This window comes from Pristiophorus japonicus, chromosome 2, assembly GCF_044704955.1.
Source record: "Pristiophorus japonicus isolate sPriJap1 chromosome 2, sPriJap1.hap1, whole genome shotgun sequence".
Classification (NCBI taxonomy): domain Eukaryota; kingdom Metazoa; phylum Chordata; class Chondrichthyes; family Pristiophoridae; genus Pristiophorus; species Pristiophorus japonicus.
Window position 1 is genome coordinate 50,807,062 of NC_091978.1, and position 20,368 is coordinate 50,827,429.

Below are 20,368 nucleotides of genomic sequence, written 5' to 3' on the forward strand. Positions count from 1 at the left end.
TCGCTCAACCGAGGCCCCATCAGCCCTCAACCAATATCACTAAAACAGATTATTTGGCCAGTATCACATTGCTGTTCGTGGCAGCATGCTGTGTGCAAATTGGCTGCCGCATTTCCTACATTGCAACAGTGAATGCGCTTCAAAGTACTTTGATGTTGTTGTACTTCATTGGCTGTAAAGCACTTTGGGGTGGTGTGAAGGAGAAAAGTTCCAAAAAAGGAACAGTCAGTAACAGGACAATAATTAGTCTCCTTTTATCTTGGAGAAATCAAGGAATCGACACACTGTGTGTTTGAACCAAAAGTTATTTATTTGTCAGATATCCAGAAAATTAAACTCCAGCCCAGTTATAGGGGAAACAAACGCCAATTGTCAGAATGAACATGGTTCAGTCCTGGATGTGAATAATAGCAGAATCCAAACCCTGCAGTCACTTGTGAACTCGCTGGTGTTTCAGCAGGATGGATGAGTCAGTGAATCCCTTCCCCTACACGGAGCAAGTGAATGGCCTCTCCCCAGCGTGAGTGCGTTGGTGTTTCCTCAGTTCACTTCTGCTTTTAAAGCTCTTCGAACAGTCAGAACATTTAAACGGTCTCTTATTGGCGTGAACAACTTGGTGTGCAGTGCGGTTGGATGAATAAGTGAAGCCCTTCCCACACTCACAGCAGGTAAACAGCTTCTTTTCAGTATGAATACGCTGGTGAGCCAGAAGTTGGTTTGAATTTGTGAATCCCTTCCCACACACAGAGCAGGTAAACGGCCTCTCTTCAGTATGATAAGCAGGTGTCTCAGATGGTGATATGATTTAATGAATCCTTTCCCACACAAAGTGTTATGTATGTAAACATTACCAATGTGTAAGATTTTCCACCAGGGGGCGCACCTGTGGGAGACCCAAGGTCACCTGCACACCCTGGGCAAGCAGGTATAAAAGGCAGTCTACCATGCTGCTTCCTCACTCTGGAGTTACATTAAAGAGACCAAGGTCACAACAGTTTCAGCTTACAATATACAGTCTTGTGGAGTTATTCTGAACATAACAATTGGCAACAAGTTACAGATCACGAACTTTCACGCGGTTATGGCTACCGATGGTATTCTTGAGAGATTTGTTGAGGGTGATGATTGGGAAGCCTTCGTTGAGCGTCTTGATCAGTACTTCGTGGCCAAAGAGCTGAATAAGGAAGAAACCGCGGTCAAGCGCAGGGCGATTCTCCTCACCGTTTGCGGGTCCACGATATATGGCCTCATCAAAAATCTGCTAGCACCGATGAAATCAACGGAGAAGACATATGAAGAGTTGTACATGCTGTTTCGGGAACACCTCAAGCCGAAGGAGAGCATCTTGATGGCCAGGTATCGCTTTTATACGCACCATCAGAGTCCGCTGTGGGGCATGAATGCGAATCCATTAACACCATGTTGGTGCTGCGGGGGTAATCATCGAGCCCATCAATGTCGATTCAAGCACTATGTGTGCAAGGGCTATGGAACAATGGGGCACCTCCAGCGAATGTGCAGACGTGCTGCGACTCACCACGTGGCAGAGTTGGCAGAAGATGACCGATCCGGCGCGGATCATGCAGAACGAGTAAGAGAGGCAACTCAAACCGAGGCTGAAGAGTAAGCATATGGGGTACACACCTTCACCATCAAAAGCCCTCCGATAATGTTAAAAGTCAAATTAAACGGCATTCCAGTTTCCATGGAATTGGACACGGGGGCGAGTTAGTCAATTATGAGCCAGAAGGCTTTTGAGAAACTGTGGGGCAACAAGGCACAAAGGCCAAAACTAAGCCCGATCCACACCAAGCTGCGCACTTACACCAAGAGCTCATACCAACCATTGGCAGTGTGGTAGTGAAGGTATCGTACGATAGAGCTGTGCATGATTTACTACTATGGATTGTACCAGATGATGGCCCACCGCTGTTCGGCAGAAGCTGGCTAGGAAAGATTCGATGGAACTGGGACGACATCAAAGCACTATCTTCGGTGGATGATGCCTTGTACGCCCAAGTGCTAAACAAATTCCCGTCGTTATTCGAGCCAGGCATCGGCAACTTCACAGGCACCAGAGTGCCGATCCATCTAGTCCCTGATGCATGACCCGTTCATCACAAGGCCCGAGCGGTTCCATACATGATGCGAGAGAAAGTCGAGATAGAGCTGGACAGACTTCAATGAGAGGGGATCATATCGCCAGTCGAGTTCAACGAGTGGGCCAGTCCAATTATTCCGGTGTTGTAAAGTGATGGGACGGTCAGGATCTGCGGGGACTACAAGGTAATGATCAACAGAGTCTCGTTATAGGACCAGTACCCACTACCCAAAGCGGATGACCTGTTCGCAACACTAGCAGGGGGGAAGTCGTTCACCAAGCTGGATCTAACCTCTGCTTACATGACACAGGAACTGGCTGAATCTTCGAAAAAATTGACGTGCATCAACTCTCACATTCCTTTGGGATTCGCTCGGCTTTGGCCATCTTCCAGAGGAACATGGAGAGTCTGCTGAATTCAGTTCCGCGCACCGTGATGTTTCAAGACGACATCTTGATCACTGGCCGCAACGCCACCGAACACTTGCACAAACTGGAAGAGGTTCTAAAATGACTGGACAGAGTGGGACTCAGGCTGAAACGCTCCAAGTGTGTTTTCCTGACGCGAGAGGTCAAATTTCTGGGGAGAAAGATTGTGGCGGATGGCATCAGACCCACGGACTCCAAGACGGAGGCCATCAAGAATGCATCCAGACCACAGAATATAACGGAGCTGCGTTCGTTTCTGGGACTCCTCAACTATTTTGGTAACTTTATATGGGGTTGAGCACTTTGCTGGAGCCTTTGCATTTATTGCTATGTAAGGGTGACAACTGGGTTTGGGGTAAATCTCAAGAGACAGTCTTTAACAAGGCCAGAAACCTGCTATGTTCTAACAAGTTACTGGTATTATATGACCCGTGTAAACGTTTAGTACTAGCTTGTGATGCATCTTCGTACGGGGTTGGTTGTGTGTTACAGCAAGCCAATGTGTCAGGCAAACTGCAACCGGTTGCATATACGTCCAGAAGCTTATCTAAGGTTTAAAGAGCCTACAGTATGGTTGAGAAAGAAGCATTAGCATGCGTATACAGGGTAAAAAAAAAGCACTAATACCTATTTGGACTCCAATTCGAGTTCGAAACCATCCACAAGCCGCGCATTTCGTTGTTCTCAGAAAGCAAAGGTATTAACACCAATGCTTTGTCCCGCATCCAAAGATGGGCACTAACGTTATCTGCATAGGACTATGTAATCCGCCACAGACCAGGCACTGAGAACTTTGCTGATGCCCTCAGTCGGCTACCAATGCCCTTCACCATAACACAAAGCAGACAAACGGCCTCTCCCCAGTGTGAACCCGCTGATGTTCAGTGAGGTGGGATGACTGAGTGAATCCCTTCCCACACAGAGAGCAGGTGAACGGCCTCTCCCCAGTGTGATTGCATCGATGAATTTCCAGTTGGGACGGGGAACTGAATCCCTTCCCACAGTCCTCACATTTCCACGGTTTCTCCATGGTGCGGGTGTCCTGGTGTTTCTCCAGGTTGGATGATCAGTTGAAGCCTCGTCCACACACACACAACACGTGTACGGTTTCTCCCCACTGTGAATGGTGCAATGTTTTTTCAGGCTGTGTTACTGGTTAATGCTCTTTCCTCAGTCAGTGCACTGGAACACTCTCACTCGGGTGTGTGTGTGCGCCTCGGTGCTTTTCCAGTCACATTAATGTTTGAAATCTTTTCCCACAGTCAGAACAGACAAACATTTCTCCTTCCGCAGTCAAAGGCCGATGATATTCAGGTCCTGATGAATCTTTGGTTCAGGTTTCCCGTCTGCAAATCCTCCCATTCTAATACCCTGTGAAAGGAGTTTACAAAAGTCAACACTGTAAGAGAGGATAGAAATGCAGAACAGACAATTCTAGTTTCTATGGTACACATATTCCTCTCTGGTTTCCCCACAGCTTTAAATTCCCATCCCACACACTATCCCTACTCCCTATGCTGAAATCCAAACCCATTATACCATCTCCAACATTTTTTCCTTCTCGCTGAAGGTGCTGACTGGCTGGGTTCAGTTCTACACTCACTGGTTCCCCTCCCTCTCCTCCCCCGAAGGTGCTGACTCTGGCTGGGTTCAGTTCTACACTCACCAGTTTCTCTCCAATATGTGACCCATGTGCCCAATCTCCATGTGTGATCCTCGACAGCGAGTGTCGACAGACTATTCCACGATCCTCACCTGATGCCTCACACATGCATTTTCCAGCAGAGTCACTGGACCCTCCTCCCAATGGCTCAGTGGGTAAAGGCACCACCCAGTGCGAATGAGTCAAAGGAATAGGAGGGGCCAAGTTTAATCCCTTCTGCACATCCTCCCCTTCTAATTCCCTGTAAAAGCTGTTCACAAAAGTCATCACTGTAAGTAGGAACATAGGAACAGGAATGCACCATTCTGCCCCTTGAGCCTGTTCCCTCATTCAATTAGATCGTGGCTGATCAGTAGCTTAGCTCCGTCCACCTGCCTTGGTTGCATCAGTCTTTTTACCCTTGCCCAAGAAGAATCTATCAATCTCAGTTTTGGAATATTCAATTGACCCCCAGCCTCAATTTTATGGGGGACAGGGTTCCAGATTTCCACTACCCTGTAAGAACATAAGAAATAGGAGGAGTAGGCCATACAGCCCCTCGAGCCTGCTCCGCCATTTAGAAAGATGAAGACTGATCTTGTGCTTCAGCTCCACTTTTCCACACTATCCCTGTATCCCTTGATTCTTTTAGTGTCCAGTTATCTATCTCAGCCCTGAATATACTCAACGACTCAGCATCCATAGTCCTCTGGGATAGAGAATTCCAAAGATTCACCACCCTCTGAGTGAAGAAATCTCTCCTCATCTCAGTCCTAAATGACCGACCCCTTATCCTGAGACTATCACCCCTAGTTCTAGACTATTGAGCCAAGAGAAACAGCCTCTCAGCATTTATGTGATATCACCTCTGAACGGCCGAGCTCTAATTTTAACATTCTGTCCCCTTGTTGTGGACTCCTTCACCAGAGGAAATAGTTTCTCTCTATCCACCCTATCAACTCCTTTAATCATCTTAAACACCTCAATTAGATCACCCCTTAATCGTCTATATTCAAGGGAATACAAGCCTAGTCTGTGCAACCTATCCTCAAAATTTATAAAAGTCATCACTGCAAGTACAGGATCATAGAAATTTACAGCACAAAAGGAGGCCCATCGTGTCTGTGCCTGACTAATCCCACTTTCTAGTTCTTGGTCTGAGCCTTCTACTAATTACTTTAAATCTATGCCCCTCTGGTTATTGACCAGACGTGTTCATTTGTACTATCAAAATGGCTGCATTGTCTCTGATTGACTCTCTATTATCACATGACCTGATCACTGATTGGTCCCCTGAGAGGATAAGCCACACCCTGAAGTTTCTCTGGAATGTGTAACTGGAACCACCAAGCCCAATTTCTGCCTGACTTTGCAAAGTTTATTTCAATCCATTCTGACTTCAGAAGCCAGATATGATAGATCTCCACCAACCCATCAAAAGCCTCCCAAGTTCCAGCTGAAGTCCCTTACCCCAGTGCAAGTGCATTATCTTACCCTCCCCCACTCCTCCACAGATGGGGCATTGTGTGTGGGTCACGAATTGTTAACATGTTTATTGGGTATGAAGTGAATAGTGACAGTGTGGTGACTTCTGGATTTCATCCACTCTAACTATGTCCCTTGCAACATATGCATCAAGCTTTCCGAGAAATCGGGTGTGGGTGTAAAGGGTGTTGGAAGAACGTGATCCATCTTCTCTGAGTTCCCTCTCCCACTTCCCCTCTGTCTTCCCCCCCGCCCCCCCACGTCTTTCTCTCTCTCCCCCCCGCATGTGTCTCTCTCCTCCCGCGCCCCCCCCCCATGTGTGTCTCTCCCTCTCTGCTACCGATTCTTTCTCCCCCACCCACCGCCTCTCACTGCCCCACCCACAGGCTCGGAGGAACGATGTGGTCAATTGCGGGGCCCCACATCCGCTTCGGTGCCCCACTTCCAGTTGGGAGGCGTCGGGGGTGGCATCCAGAGGACGCAGGTGCAGAAAGACAGAAAAAGGATAATAAAAATAGTCACTCTGTTATTGACCCCTCTGCTAAGGGAAATTACTCCTTCCTATCCACTCAATCTAGGCCCTTCATAATTTTATACACCTCAATTAGGTCTCTCCCCAGCCTCCTCTATTCCAAAGAAAACAATTCCAGCCTATCATAGAAACATAGAAATATAAAAAATAGGTGCAGGAGTAGGCCATTCGACCCTTTGTGCCTGCACCACCATTCAATATGATCATGGCTGATCATGCAACTTCAGTACACCATTCCTGCTTTCTCTCCATACCCCTTGATCCCTTTAGCCGTAATTGCCACATCTAACTCCCTTTTGAAATTATCCAACAAACTGGCCTCAACAACTTTCTGTGGTAGAGAATTCCACAGGTTCACAATTTTCTGAGTGAAGAAGTTTCTCCTCATCTCGGTCCTAAATGGTTTACCCCTTATCCTTAGACTGTGACCCCTGGTTTTGGACTTCCCCAACATCCGGAACATTCTTCCTGCATCTAACCTGTATAACCCCGTCAGAATTTTATATGTTTCTATGAGGTCCCTCTCTTTCTTCTTAATTCCAATGAATATAAGCCTAGTCGATCCAGTCTCTCCTCATGTGTCAGTCCTGCCATCCCAGGAATCAGTCTGGTGAATCTTCGCTGCACTCCCTCAATAGCAAGAATGTCCTTCCTCAGATTAGGAGACCAAAACTGAACACAATATTCCAGGTGAGGCCTCACCAAGGCCCTGTACAACTGCAGTAAGACCTCCCTGCTCCCATACTCAAATCCCCTAGCTATGAAGGCCAACATACCATTTGCCTTCTTCACCGCCTGCTGTACCTGCATGCCTACCTTCAATGACTGATGTCTCATGACACTCAGGTCTCGTTGCACCTCCCCTTTTCCTAATCTGCCGCCATTCAGATAATATTCTGCCTTCGTGTTTTTTCCAACAAAGTGGATAACCTCACATTTATCTACATTATACTGCATCTGCCATGCATTTGCCCACTCACCTAACCTGTCCAAATCACCCTGCAGCCTCTTAGCGTCCTCCTCACAGCTCAGACCACCACACAGCTTATTGTCATCTGCAAACTTGGAGATATTGCACTCAATTCCTTCATCTAAAATCATTAATGTATATTGTAAATAGCTGGGATCCCAACACTGAGCCCTATGGCACCCCACTAGTCACTGCCTGCCATTCTGAAAAGAACACGTTTATCCCGACTTTCTGCTTCCTGTCTGCCAACCAGTTCTCTATCCACATCAATACATTATCCCCAATACCATGTGCTTTAATTTTGCACACCAATCTCTTGTGTGGGACCTTGCCAAAAGCCTTTTGAAAGTCCAAATGCACAACACATCCACTGGTTCTCCCTTGTCCATTCTACAACGGACATGATCTTTTCGGTGCGACAACTGGAAGAGAAATGCAGGGAACAGCACCAACCCTTGTACATGGCCTTCTTTGACCTTTGGCCTTTGACACTGTTAACCGTGAGGGACTATGGAGCGTCCGCCTCTATATCGGCTTCCCCAAAAGTTTGTCGCCAGCCTCCGCCCGCTCCATGATGACATGCAAGTCATGATCCTAACCAATGGATCCACCACAGACCCAATCCACATCCGCATCGGGGTAAAGCAAGGCTGCGTCATTGCGCCAACCCTCTTCTCAATCTTCCTCACTACAATGCTCCATCTCACTCTCAACAAACTCCCCGCTGGAGTGGAACTAAATTACAGAACCAGTGGGAACCTGTTCAACCTTCATCGACTCCAGGCCAGATCCAAGACAATCCCATCCTCTGTCGTTGAGTTACAGTATGCGGATGATGCTTGCGTCTACGGACAGAGGCTGAACTCCAAGTCATAGTCAACATCTTCACCAAGGCGTACAAAAGCATGGGCCTTACACTAAACATCCGTAAGACAAAGGTCCTCCACCAACCTGACCCTGCCACACATTACTGCCCCTCAGTCATCAAGATCCACGGCAAAGTCCTGGACAATGTGGACCACTTTCCATATCTAGGGAGCCTATTATCAGCAAGGGCAGACATCGATGACGAGGTTCAACACTACCTCCAGTGGACCAGCGCAGCCTTCGGCCACCTGAGGAAGAGAGTGTTCGAAGATCAGGCCCACAAATCTGACACAAAGCTTATGGTCTACAGGGCTGTAGTGATACCCACCCTGCTGTATGGCTCAGAGACATGGACCAAATACAGTGGACACCTCAAATTGCTGGAGAAATACCACCAACGATGTCTCCGCAAGATCCTGCAAATCCCCTGGGAGGACAGATGCACCAACGTTAGTGTCCTCGATCAGGCCAACATCTCCAGTATTGAAGCACTGACCACATTCGACCAGCTCCGTTGGACGGGCCACATTGTTCGCATGCCTGACCCAAGACTCCCAAAGCAAGCGCTCTACTCGGAACTCCTACATGGAAGCAAGTCCCAGGTGGGCAGAGGAAACATTTCAAGGACACCCTCAAAGCCTCCTTGATAAAATGCAACATCCCCACCGACACCTGGGAGTCCCTGGCCAAAGACCGCTCTAAGTGGAGGAAGAGCATCCGGGAGGGCGCTGAGCACCTCGAGTCTCGTCGCCGAGAGCTTGCAGAAATCAAGCGCAGGCAGCAGAAGTAGCGTGTGGCAACCCAGACTCCCCACCCACCCTTTCCTTCAACGACTGTCTGTCCCAACTGTGACAGAGACTGTAATTTCCATATTGGACTGTTCAGTCACCTAAGAACTCACTTTTAGAGTGGAAGCAAGTCTTCCTCGATTTCGAGGCACTGTCTATGATGATGATGATGATGTTGCCAGAGAGGATTGGAAAATGATGAGCAGAGCCTCTGCTATTACCTCTTTTGCTTCTCAACAACCTGGGATACATTTCATCTGGGCCTGGGGATTTATTTACTTTCAAAGATGTTAAACCCCTTAATACTTCCTCTCTCACTATGTTTATTTCAGCTAATATTTCACACTCATTGCAATGTCCACATCGTCCCTCTCTTTTGTGAAAACAGACACAAAGTATTCATTACGAACCATACCCACATCTTCTGCCTCCACACACAGGTTTGCTTTATGATCCCTAATCGGCCCTACTCTTTCTTTAGGTATCTTTTTACTCTTAATGTATTTATAAAACAACTTTGGGTTTTCCTTGATTTTAATTGCCAATATCTTTTCATGCCCTATCTTTGTTTCTGAATTTCCTTTTTAATTTCACCTCTGCACTTTCTATACTCCTCTTAGGGTTCTGCAGTATTGAGCACTCGGTATCTGTTATAACATTGTCTTGATTTATTTAACCTATCCTGTATGCCCCTTACATTTGAGAGTGATTTGCCTAAGTCTGAAACTTAAATAAAGCCAATTAAAAAGGTATGAAGGGTGAGTTGGCTAAGGTAGATTGGAAAAATAGATTAAAGGGTATGGCAGAAGGTAAGCAGTGGCTAGCATTGAAAGAAATATTTCATAATTCTCAACAAAAATACATTCCATTGAGAAACAAACTCCTCAGGAAAAGTGATCCATCCGTGGCTAATTAAAGAAGTTAAGGATAGCATTGGATTGAAAGAAGAAACTTATAATATTGCAAAGAATAGTAGTAAACCTGAGGATTGGGAGTTTCAGAAACCAGCAAAGGATGTTCAAAAAATTGGTAAAAAAGGAAAAAAATAGAAAGAGAGAAAACTAGCCAGAAATCTAAAAGCAGACTGTAAGAGCTTCTACAACTATGTAAAAAGGAAGAGAGTAGAAAAAGTAAACGTTTGTCCCTTACAGGCTGAGACAGGAGAAATTATTATGGCCAATAAGGAAATGGCAGAAGCATTAAATAAATATTTTGTATCTTTACAGTAGAAGACATATAAAACATACCTAAAATAGTGGGGAACCTAGCATCTAATGAGGGTGATGAACTTAATGCAATTAATATAAGTAGAGAAACGGTACTAGAGAAACTAATGGGACTAAAAGCCGACAAATCCCCTGGACCTGATGGCCTACTCCTAGGGTTCTAAAAGAGATGGCTGCAGAGATAGTGGATACATTGGTTTTGATCTTCCAAATTTCCCTAGAGTCGAGAACAGTCCCAGCATACTGGAAGGTAGCAAATATAACATATTCAAGAAAGGAGAAAGAAAACAGGGAATTACAGGCCAGTTAGCCTGACAACAGTCATCTGGAAAATACAGAATCCATTGTTAAGGAAGGGCACTTAGAAAATCATAACATGATTAGGCAGACTCAATGTGGTTTTATGAAAGGGAAATCATGTTTAACAAATTTATTAAACTTTTTTGTGGATGTAACTAGCAGAGCAGATAAAGGGGAACCAGTGGATGTAGTATATTTGGATTTCCAAAAGACATTCGATAAGGTGCCACATCAAATTACACAAGATAAGGGCTCATGGGATTAACCTAAGAACATAAGAATTTGGAGCAGGAGTAGGCCATTTGGCCCCTCAAGCCTGTTCCACCATTTAATAAGATCATGGCTTATCTGATCTTGGGCTCAGCTCCACTTCCTTGCCCGCTCCTCATAACCCTTCACTCCCTTATTGTTCAAAAATCCGTCGATCTTCACCTTAAATATATTCAATGACTCAGCCTCCACATCTCTCTGGGGCAGAGAATTCCACAGATTTACTACCATCAGACAAGAAATTCCTCCTCATTTCAGTTCTAAATGGGCGACCCCTTATTCTTAAACTATGCCTCCTAATTCTAGATTGCCTCACGAGTGGAAACATCCTCTCTGCATCTACCTTGTCGAGTCCCCTCAGTATCTTGTATGTTTCAATAAGATCACCTCTCATTCTTCTAAACTCCAATGACTATAGGCCCAACCTTTCTTCATAAGTCAACCTCTCCATCTTAGGAATCAACTGCGTGAACCTTCTCTGAACTGCCTCCAATGCAAATATATCCCTCCTTAAATAAGACGACCAAAACTGTACGCAGTATTCTAGGTGTGGTCTCACCAATACCCTGTACAATTGTAACAGGATTTCCCTGTTTTTATACTCCAACCCCCTTGCAATAAAGGCCAATATTCCATTTACCTTTCTGATTATTAGCTGTACCTGTTAACTAACTTTTTGTGTTTCATGCACAAGGACCCCCAGGTCCCTCTGTACTGCAGCACTTTGCAATTTTTCTTCATTTAAATTATAATTTGCTTTTCTATTATTTCTGCCAAAGTGGATAACCTCACAGTTTCCCACATTATACTCCATCTGCCAAATTTTTGTCCACTCACTTAGCCTGTCAGTATTCTTTGCAGATTTTTTGTGTCATCCTCACTATTTGCTTTCCCACCCATCTTTGTATCATCAGCAAACTTGGCTACATTACACTCAGTCCCTTCATCCAAGTCATTAATATAGATTGTAAATAGTTGAGGCCCCAGCACCGATCCCTGCGGCACCCCACTAGTTACTGTTCGCCAACAGGAAAATTACCCGTTTAGACTCTGTTTTCTGTTAGTTAGTCAATCCTTAATCCATGCTAATATATTACCACCAACCCCGTGAACTTTTATCTTGTGCAGTAACCTTTTATGTGGCACTTTATCGAATGCTTTCTGGAAATCCAAATACACCACATCCGCTTGAAGTGCCGTACAAGGAGCTGGAAAGTGGGATTAGGCGGATAGCTCTCTGTCGGCCGGCACGGACACGGTAACATCTGGTACATTTGCCAATCACCTTAACTTGGTCTCCTCTAGTTGCTGACCCTTCTAACACTGAAAATTGTTTCTCCTTATTATCGAATCATAGAAATTTACAGCATGGAAGGAGGCCATTTCGGTCCACCGTTTCCGCGCCGGCAGACAAAGCTATCCAGCCTAATCCCGCTTTCCAGCTCTTGATCCGTAGCCCTGTAGATTACGGCACTTTAAGTGCTCATCCAAGTAATTTTTAAATGTGGTGAGGGTTTCTGCCTCTACCATCCTTTCAGGCGGCGAGTTCCAGACCCCCACTATGCTCTGGGTGAAGAAATTTCCTCTTAAATCCCCTCTAAACCGCCTACCAATTACTTTAAATCTATGCCCCCTGGCTGTTTACCCATCTACGAAGGGAAATAGGTCTTAAGAACATAAGAAACAGGAGCAGGATTAGGCCATACAGCCCCTCGAGTCTGCTCCGCCATTCAATAAGATCATGGCTTCATGGGTCACCCACTAAATTCGGCGGGAGTTTTGCGACGGCGGTAACACATTACACCCCGCTTTGCTGCGCTCTGTGATGCTGACGTGATCGCCATGCAGTGCCCCGGAATAAAAATTGGCCCTCGTCCCCTGGTCCTGCACCTGGCTCTGACAACAACAGCTTCAGCATTCGGGTTTCAGTTGGATTTCTGCTGGTGGAGCGCTACTTACAGGCGCCAGGATCCGGTTTACTTTTAATTGACCAATAATGCTTCTTTCTTAGTTTCACATAGTCTCTGTGCCTGGTTAAAGGGGGAGAGTCCTTGTGTCTATTTAAAGGGAGAGTTTCTTTGGATTCTCTCATTACTTCGAACAGGTATGCCCCGCTTTGTGATTTGGAGAACACAACAGGCAGTGAGGTCAGCACCAGTGACACCGAACCTCAATGCTCATATCAGCATCTTGGAAAAGATAAGAGGAAGGCTGCAAAGTCCAAGATGATTTTGTTTAAACAGCCAAGGAAGAGCAAGAAACAACGGGAAATCCTCATAGGGGACTCCACCATCAGGCACACAGACAGCACCCTATGTAAAGGTAAGGCTCTGTTAAGAGCAATCTTCTGTTTTCCAGGGGCCAAGGTAGCTGATCTCCGGGATCATGTAGATGAACTAATGAAAGGTGAGTGTCAAGATACTGTAGTAGGTTTACATATCGGAACTTACGATATCATGGATAGAAGTCCATTTGTTTTGCAGGATTCCTACAAAAGCCTCATATATATCCTTCAGCAAAGGGGTGCAAGGGTGGTAGTCTCCGGGCTATTACCAGTCATGTCCAGATCGATGGAGAGGAATAGCCAAATTGTAGGATTCAACATCTGGCTTCGGTACCTCTGCAAAAAGCTTCACTTCATCACTTCACTAGACAAGGCAGGTTGTTTATCATAGAGTCATAGAAATTTACAGCACGGAAGGAGGCCATTTCAGCCCATCGTGTCCATGCCAACCGACAAAGAACTATCCAGCCTAATCCCACTTTCCAGCTCTTGGTCCATAGCCCTGGAGGTTACTGCATTTTAAGTGCTCATATAAGTATTTTTGAACTGTGGTGAGGGTTTCTACCTCTACCACCCTTTCAGGCAGTGAGTTCCAGACCCCCACTACCATTTGTGTGAAGAACGTTCCCCTCATATCCCTTCTAAACCTACCCCGAATTACTTTAAATCTATGTTGCCAGGTTGTTGACCCCTCTGCCAAGGGAAACAGGTCCTTCCTATCCACTCTATCTAGGCCCCTCATAATTTTATGGGACTAACTATTTGTACTGCATTTTTCTTTGACAGGCGTCCAACCAGCACCCCCACATCCCTGCCCGTGCTGTACTTTTTTGACCGATAGGCGACAAGCCCTACCCCGTCAAACTCCGCCCACCGTCCACTCTCGGGCCCCGAATCATTCTGTCCATGTGGTGCTAAGAAGCGGGACCCGAGACCCAAGCCTCCACTGATTCCCTCACCGACTCGCTAAATCCGATTCTCCGCCTCCCTCCCCGCGCCCCCCCCGCCCAGGACTCACTAGGCCAACCGGGCTTCCCGCTGAGCTGCGAGCCCCGAGCAGCGGCCGGAGAGGGGGAGGAGGGCGCGAGTCGGAGGGCAGAGAGTGAGAGAGGCTTGGGGGAGAGAGGGGGAAGAGAGAGAGAGAGGCTGGTAGGGGGGTGGGGGGGGGGGGGGGGAGGATTGGAGGGGAGAGGGGGAACTGAGGAAAGACGGATCACGTTCTTCCAACTCCCTACAAGGAACATCGTTGGAGTGGATGATATCCAGAAGTCACAACACTGCCGGTATTCACTTCATACCCAATAAACCTGTTAACAATCCATACACAATGCCCCATCTATGGGAGGTGGGGGGTGGGGGGGCGGGGAAGGTATGCACTTGTGCTTGGGTAAGGCACTTCAACTGGGGGAGGCATGTACTTGGACTGGGGTAAGGCACTTTGGCTGGGGGAGGGACTGGGGTAAAGCACTTTGGCAGGCCCTTGCTGCCTTCTGGGGAGCTCTGTCCTCTTTCGCTTCAGGAAGTCAAAGAATAGTGAACCTCTGGAACATGCTGCTGTTTAATCCAGTGGATACAGACTCACTGAATTCCTAAAACCTAAACACTCTCAGGGCAGGTGTAGCATGGCTTAGATACAGAGTAAAGCTCCCTCTACACTGTCCAATCAAACACTCCCAGGGCTGCTGCAGTAATGGTTAGATACAGAGTAAAGTTCCCTCTACACCATCGATCAAACACTCTCAGGGCAGGTACATGGGCATGTTACCAATACCTTCCCTGGATCCCAAGGCTAGGAGAGGCGCTCTGGAAGGTATGGGGAGCTCGGACTTGTCCATGAGAGTAACCGACGGTAAAAAAACTGAAATAATCCAGAGTAATGAGGTATTAGTCGTGCCTCAGTGGTAGCACGCTTGTCTCTGAGTCAGTAGGTTGTGGGATCAAGTCCACCTCCAGAGCCTTGAGAATAAAATCTCAGCCGACATTCCAATGCAGTACAGAGGGAGCGCTGCACTGTCAGAGGTATGTCTTTCACATGAGATGTTCAACCGAGGCCCCATCTGACCTCTCAAGTGGGTGTAAAAGATCCATTACGTTATTTCAAAGAAAAGGGGAGTTCACCCCGGTGTCCTGACTAACATTTATCCCTCAACCAACATCACTAAAACAGATTATCTGGTCATTATAACATTGCTGTTTGTGGGAGCCTGCTGTGTGCAAATTGGTTGCTGCATTTCCTACATTACAGCAGCGACAGCAATAAAAGGTACTTAATTAATTGTAAAGCGCTTTGGGACATCCTGAGGTGGTGAAAGACTCTTTATAAATACAAGTCTTCCTTTAACAAAGGAGAAAAGGCTCAAAAATGGAAGAGTTAGTAACAGGACATCAATTAGTTTCCTTTTGGAGAAATCAAGGAATCGACTCACTGTATGTAGGAAACAAAGCTGATTTATTTGACAGAGGGTGCAGAAAAGATTTACAAGAATGATTCCAGGGATGAGGGTCTTCAGTGACGTGGATAGACTGGAGAAGCTGGAGTTGTTCTCCTTGGAGCAGCAAAGGTTGAGAGGAGATTTGATAGAGGTGTTCAAAATCATGAGGGGTCTAGACAGAGTAGATAGAAACTGTTCCCATTGGCGGAAGGGTCGAGAATCAGAGGACAGATTCAAGGTAATTGGCAAAAGAACCAAAGGCGAAATGAGGAAAAACTTTTTTACGCTGCCAGTGGTTAGGATCGGGAATGCACTGCCTGAAAGGGTGATGGAGGCAGATTCAATTGTGGTTTTCAAAAAGGAATTGGATAACTATCTGAAGGAAAAACAAATTGCAATGCTACGGAGAAAGGGTGGAGGAGTGGGACCAGCTGAGTTCTCTTGCAGATAGCAGAGGCATCTTTCTGTGCCATAACCATTCTATGAACATAAGAAATAGGAGCAGGAGTAGGCCATTTGGCCCCTCGAGCCTGCTCTGCCATTCAGTAAGATCATGGTTGATCTGATCCTGACCTCAACTCCACTTCCCCGCTCACTCCCAATAATCCTTGACTCCCTTAGCATTCAAAAATCTGTCTATTTCCACCTTAAATATATTCAATTACCCAGCCTCCACAGCTCTCTGTGGTAGAGAATTCCAAATATTTACGACCCTCTGCGAAGAAATTCGTTTCTGTTTTAAATGGGCAACCCCTTAATCTGAAACTAAGCCCATAGTTCTAGATTCCCTCTTAAGGGCAAACATCCACTTTGCATCTACCCTGTCAAGCCTCCTCAGAATCTTATGTTTCAATACGATCGCCTCTCATTCTTCTAAACTCCAAGGAGTATGACAATCCCTTCATCTCAGGAATCAACCTTGTGAACCTTCTCTGAACGGCCTCCAATGCAAGTATATCTTTCCTTAAATAAGGAGACCAAAACTCTACGCAGTACTCCAGGTGTGGTCTTACCAACGCCCTGCACAGTTGGAGCAGGACTTCCCTACTTTTATACTCCATCCCCCTTGCAATAAGGGCCATCATTCCATTTGTTTTCCTGATTACTTGCTGTACCTAGAAACATAGAAAATAGGTGCAGGAATAGGCCATTTGGCCCTTCGAGCCTGCACCGCCGTTCAACAAGATCATGGCTGATCATTCCTTCAGTACCCCTTTCCTGCTTTTTCTCCATACCCCTTGATTCCCTTAGCCGTAAGGGACATATCTAACTCCCTCTTAAATATATCCAATGAACTGGCATCAACAACTCTCTGCGGCAGGGAATTCCACAGGTTAACAACTCTCTGAGTGAAGAAGTTTCTCCTCATCTCAGTCCTAAATGGCCTACCCCTTATCCTAAGGCTATGTCCCCTGGTTCTGGACTTCCCCAACATCGGGAACATTCTTCCCGCATCTAACCTGTCCAGTCCCGTCAGAATCTTATACATTTCTATGAGATCCTCTCTAACCCTTCTAAACTCCAGTGATTAAAGGCCCAGTTGATCCTCATATGACAGTCCAGCCATCCCTGGAATCAGTCTGGTGAACCTTCGCTGCACTCCCTCAATAGCAGGAACGTCCTTCCTCAGATTAGGAGACCAAAACTGAACACAATATTCCAGGTGAGGCCTCACCAAGGCCCTGTACAACTGCAGCAAGACCTCCCTGCTCCTATACTCAAATTCCCTAGCTATGAAGGCCAACATACTATTTGCTTTCTTTACCGACTGCTGTACCTGCATGCCCACTTTCAGTGACTGATGAACCATGACACCCAGGTCTCGTTGCACCTCCCCTTTTCCTAATCTGCCATCATTCAGATAATATTCTGCCTTCGTGTTTTTGCCCCCAAAATGGATAACCTCACATTTATCCATATTATACTGCATCTGCCATGCATTTGTACACTCACCTAACCTATCTAAGTCACCCTGCAGCCTCTTAGCGTCCTCCTCACAGCTCACACCGCCACCCAGTTTAGTGTCATCCACAAACTTGGAGATATTACACTCAATTCCTTCATCTAAGTCATTAATGTATATTGTAAAGAACTGGGGTCCCAGCACTGAGCCCTGCGGCACTCCACTAGTCACTGCCTGCCATTCTGAAAAGAACCCGTTTATCCTGACTCTCTGCTTCCTGTCTGCCAACCAGTTCTCTATCCATATCAGTACATCACCCCCAATACCATGTGCTTTAATTTTGCACACCAATCTCTTGTGTGGGACCTTGTCAAAAGCCTTTTGAAAGTCCAAATACACCACATCCACTGGTTCTCCCTTGTCCACTCTGCTAGTTACATCCTCAAAAAATTCCAGAAGATTCGTCAAGCATGATTTCCCTTTCATAAATCCATGCTGACTTGGTCCGATCCTGTCACTGCTTTCCAAATGTGCTGCTATTTCATCCTTGATGATTGATTCCAACATTATCCCCACTACTGATGTCAGGCTAACCGATCTATAATTACCCGCTTTCTCCCTCCCTCCCATTTTAAAAAGTGGTGTTACATTAGCTACCCTCCAGTCCATAGGAACTGATCCAGAGCCGATAGACTGTTGGAAAATGATCACCAATGCATCCACTATTTCTAGGGTCACTTCCTTAAGTATTCTGGGATGCTAACTTTTTGCATTTCATGTAGAAGAACCCCCAAATCGTTCTGTACTACAGCATTTTGTAATCGCTCCCCATTTAAATAATTTGCTTTTTTATTTTTCCTACCAAAGTGGATAACCTCACATTTTCCCACATTATAGTCCATCAGCCAAATTTTTGCCCACTCACTGAGCCCATCTATAATCCCCTTGTAGATTCTTTGCGTCTTCCTCACAACTTGCTTTCCCTCCTATCTTTGTATCATCAGCAAATTTGGCTACGTTACACTCGATCCCTTCATCCAAGTCATTAATATAAATTGTAAATTGATTCTATGATATCCAGAAAATTAAACTTCAGCCCAGTTATAAGGATTAATTACATCAGCAGCAACAAACCCCAACTGTCAGAGTGAACAGGGTTCTGACCTGGATGTGATTAACAGCAACAATATCAACAGAATCCAACCCCTGCAGTCACTTGTGAACTCGCTGGTGTGTCAGCAGGCTGGATGAACGAGTGAATCCCTTCCCACACTCAGAGCAGGTGAATGGCCTCTCCCCAGTGTGAACTCGCTGGTGTGTCAGCAGTTTGGATGAGACAGTGAATCCCTTCCCACACTCGGAGCAGGTGAATGGCCTCTCCCCAGTGTGAACTCGCTGGTGTGTCAGCAGAGTGGAATAACGAGTAAAGCCCTTCCCACACTCAGAGCAAATGAACGGCCTCTCCCCAGTGTGAACTTGTTGGTGTCTCCGATGGTGAGATGATTTAACAAACCCCTTCCCACATATGGAGCAGGTGAACGGCCTCTCCCCAGTGTGAGCTCGCTGGTGTTCAGTGAGGTTGGATGAACAAGTGAATCCCTTCCCACACATGGAGCAGTTGAACGTAGTCTCCCCAGTGTGAGCTCGTTGGTGTGTTAACAGGCTAGATGACTGAGTGAATCCCTTCCCACACACAGGGCAGCTGAATGGCCTCTCCCCGGTGTGACTGCGTCGATGAGTTTCCAGCGTAGATGGATATTTGAATCCCTTCCCACAGTCCCCACATTTCCATGGTTTCTCCATGGTGTGGGTGTCCTTGTGTCTCTCCAGGTTGGATGATCAGTTGAAGCCGCGTCCACACACAGAACACGTGTACGGTTTCTCCCTGCTGTGAATGGTGCGATGATTTTTTTCAAACTGGTTAAAGCTCCTTCCACAGTCAGTGCACTGGAACACTCTCACTCTGGTGTGTGTCTCGGTGCTTTTCCAGTCACATTGATGTTTGCAATCTTTTCCCACAGACCGAACAGACAGACATTCCCCTTCCTCGTTGAAAGGTCGATGATATGCAGATGAATCGAGTGACTGTCAGATCTTGATATTATGTTTGGTTCGAGTTTCCCGTCTGCAAATCCTCCCCTTCTAATATCCTGTGAAAGGAGTTTACAAAAGTCAGCACTGGAAGTGCAGGATAGAAATTGAGGATAGACAATTCTAATTTGCATGGAACATTCTGTCCTCTCTTGTTCCCCCACAGCTGTAAATCCCCATCCCACACACTCTCACTGCTCCCTGTGCTGAAATCCAAACCCATCGCACCACCTCCAACATTTATTTCCTCCATCCCCAGTTTCCTCCCTCCCTCTGCTCTGGTTGGGTTCAGTTCCATACCCACTGCGTGCAGAGTGAGAATAAAATCAATGAGGTAGTGATTTTCTCATCTGGTCACTGGGACCCTGAAACCCCGCCCACTCACTGGTCCGGTACGAAGAAGCCCGCGCATGCGCCCTGACCCCTCCCTGCTCAAGATGGCGGCCACTGACCTCGCGGTGCAAACAGGGGCCTGCAGGCTTTCATTCGGTGCCTGAGGCCTTCACCGGGTGATTATGAAGTTTCCCGGCACACCCAGGGGTCCAATCCCTCCCCTGTGCCCACAATCTGGGCTGTGGCCGATGTCCGGTAAGAGTGGAATCAGTGAGTTTCTCCGATGGGGGCGGGAGAGGAGGAGCGGAGAGAATAAAGGGAAACTCAAACCCGAGAGTCCGCCCATCCTGGCCCTGCGCGGAGCTTCGGGCCAGGGTCACGTGTCCCTCGAGAGCGCGCCGCCTGATTGACGGGAGCATGCGACCAATAGGCAGTGAGTGGGGCGGGGCCGGAGGAGCGAGCTGTCGGCGGGTCCTCCAACCAATCGCGCAGCTCGAGGGGCGGGACTCGCGCTGGTGATTGTGTGACCCGCAGGGCAGTGACTTTCTGCAGTCCCTTGTTCAGGGCCTGGACTGCTCCTGGGCACGGCCAAGGGTGCCATCAGCCGGTCCAGGCAGCGGGCGGTCGAGGGGGTCGTTCAACCTGACTGCCTGCCTCTCTTCCGCTCTTACATCCGGTCCAGGGTGTCCTTGGAGATGGAGCACGCGGTGTCCAC

The 20,368-nt window shown here is 46.9% G+C and overlaps 1 protein-coding gene across 2 annotated transcripts; it reads right to left on the reverse strand.

The window, feature by feature from the left end:
- Nucleotides 1-303: 303 nt before the first annotated feature.
- Nucleotides 304-20,041, reverse strand: LOC139238239 (zinc finger protein 239-like). Of its 2 annotated transcripts, XM_070867469.1 has the most exons (3): nucleotides 19,773-20,041; nucleotides 18,394-19,379; nucleotides 304-3,901 (listed from the first exon to the last, which is right to left on the reverse strand). In XM_070867469.1, exon 2 carries the CDS (start codon nucleotides 19,030-19,032, stop codon nucleotides 18,442-18,444), a length of 591 nt encoding a protein of 196 aa, XP_070723570.1. In that variant the 5' UTR covers nucleotides 19,033-19,379; nucleotides 19,773-20,041; the 3' UTR covers nucleotides 304-3,901; nucleotides 18,394-18,441. The 2 variants fall into 2 exon arrangements, with proteins under 2 accessions (XP_070723570.1, XP_070723569.1); XM_070867468.1 differs by lacking the exon at nucleotides 304-3,901 and having other exon boundaries at nucleotides 15,327-19,379.
- Between the last annotated feature and the right edge of the window lie 327 nt (nucleotides 20,042-20,368).

Coding starts and splice junctions, on each gene's coding strand:
- LOC139238239 (XM_070867469.1), bottom strand. CDS start 19,032: ATGGAGAAACCATGGAAATGTGGGGACTGTGGGAAGGGATTCAAATAT.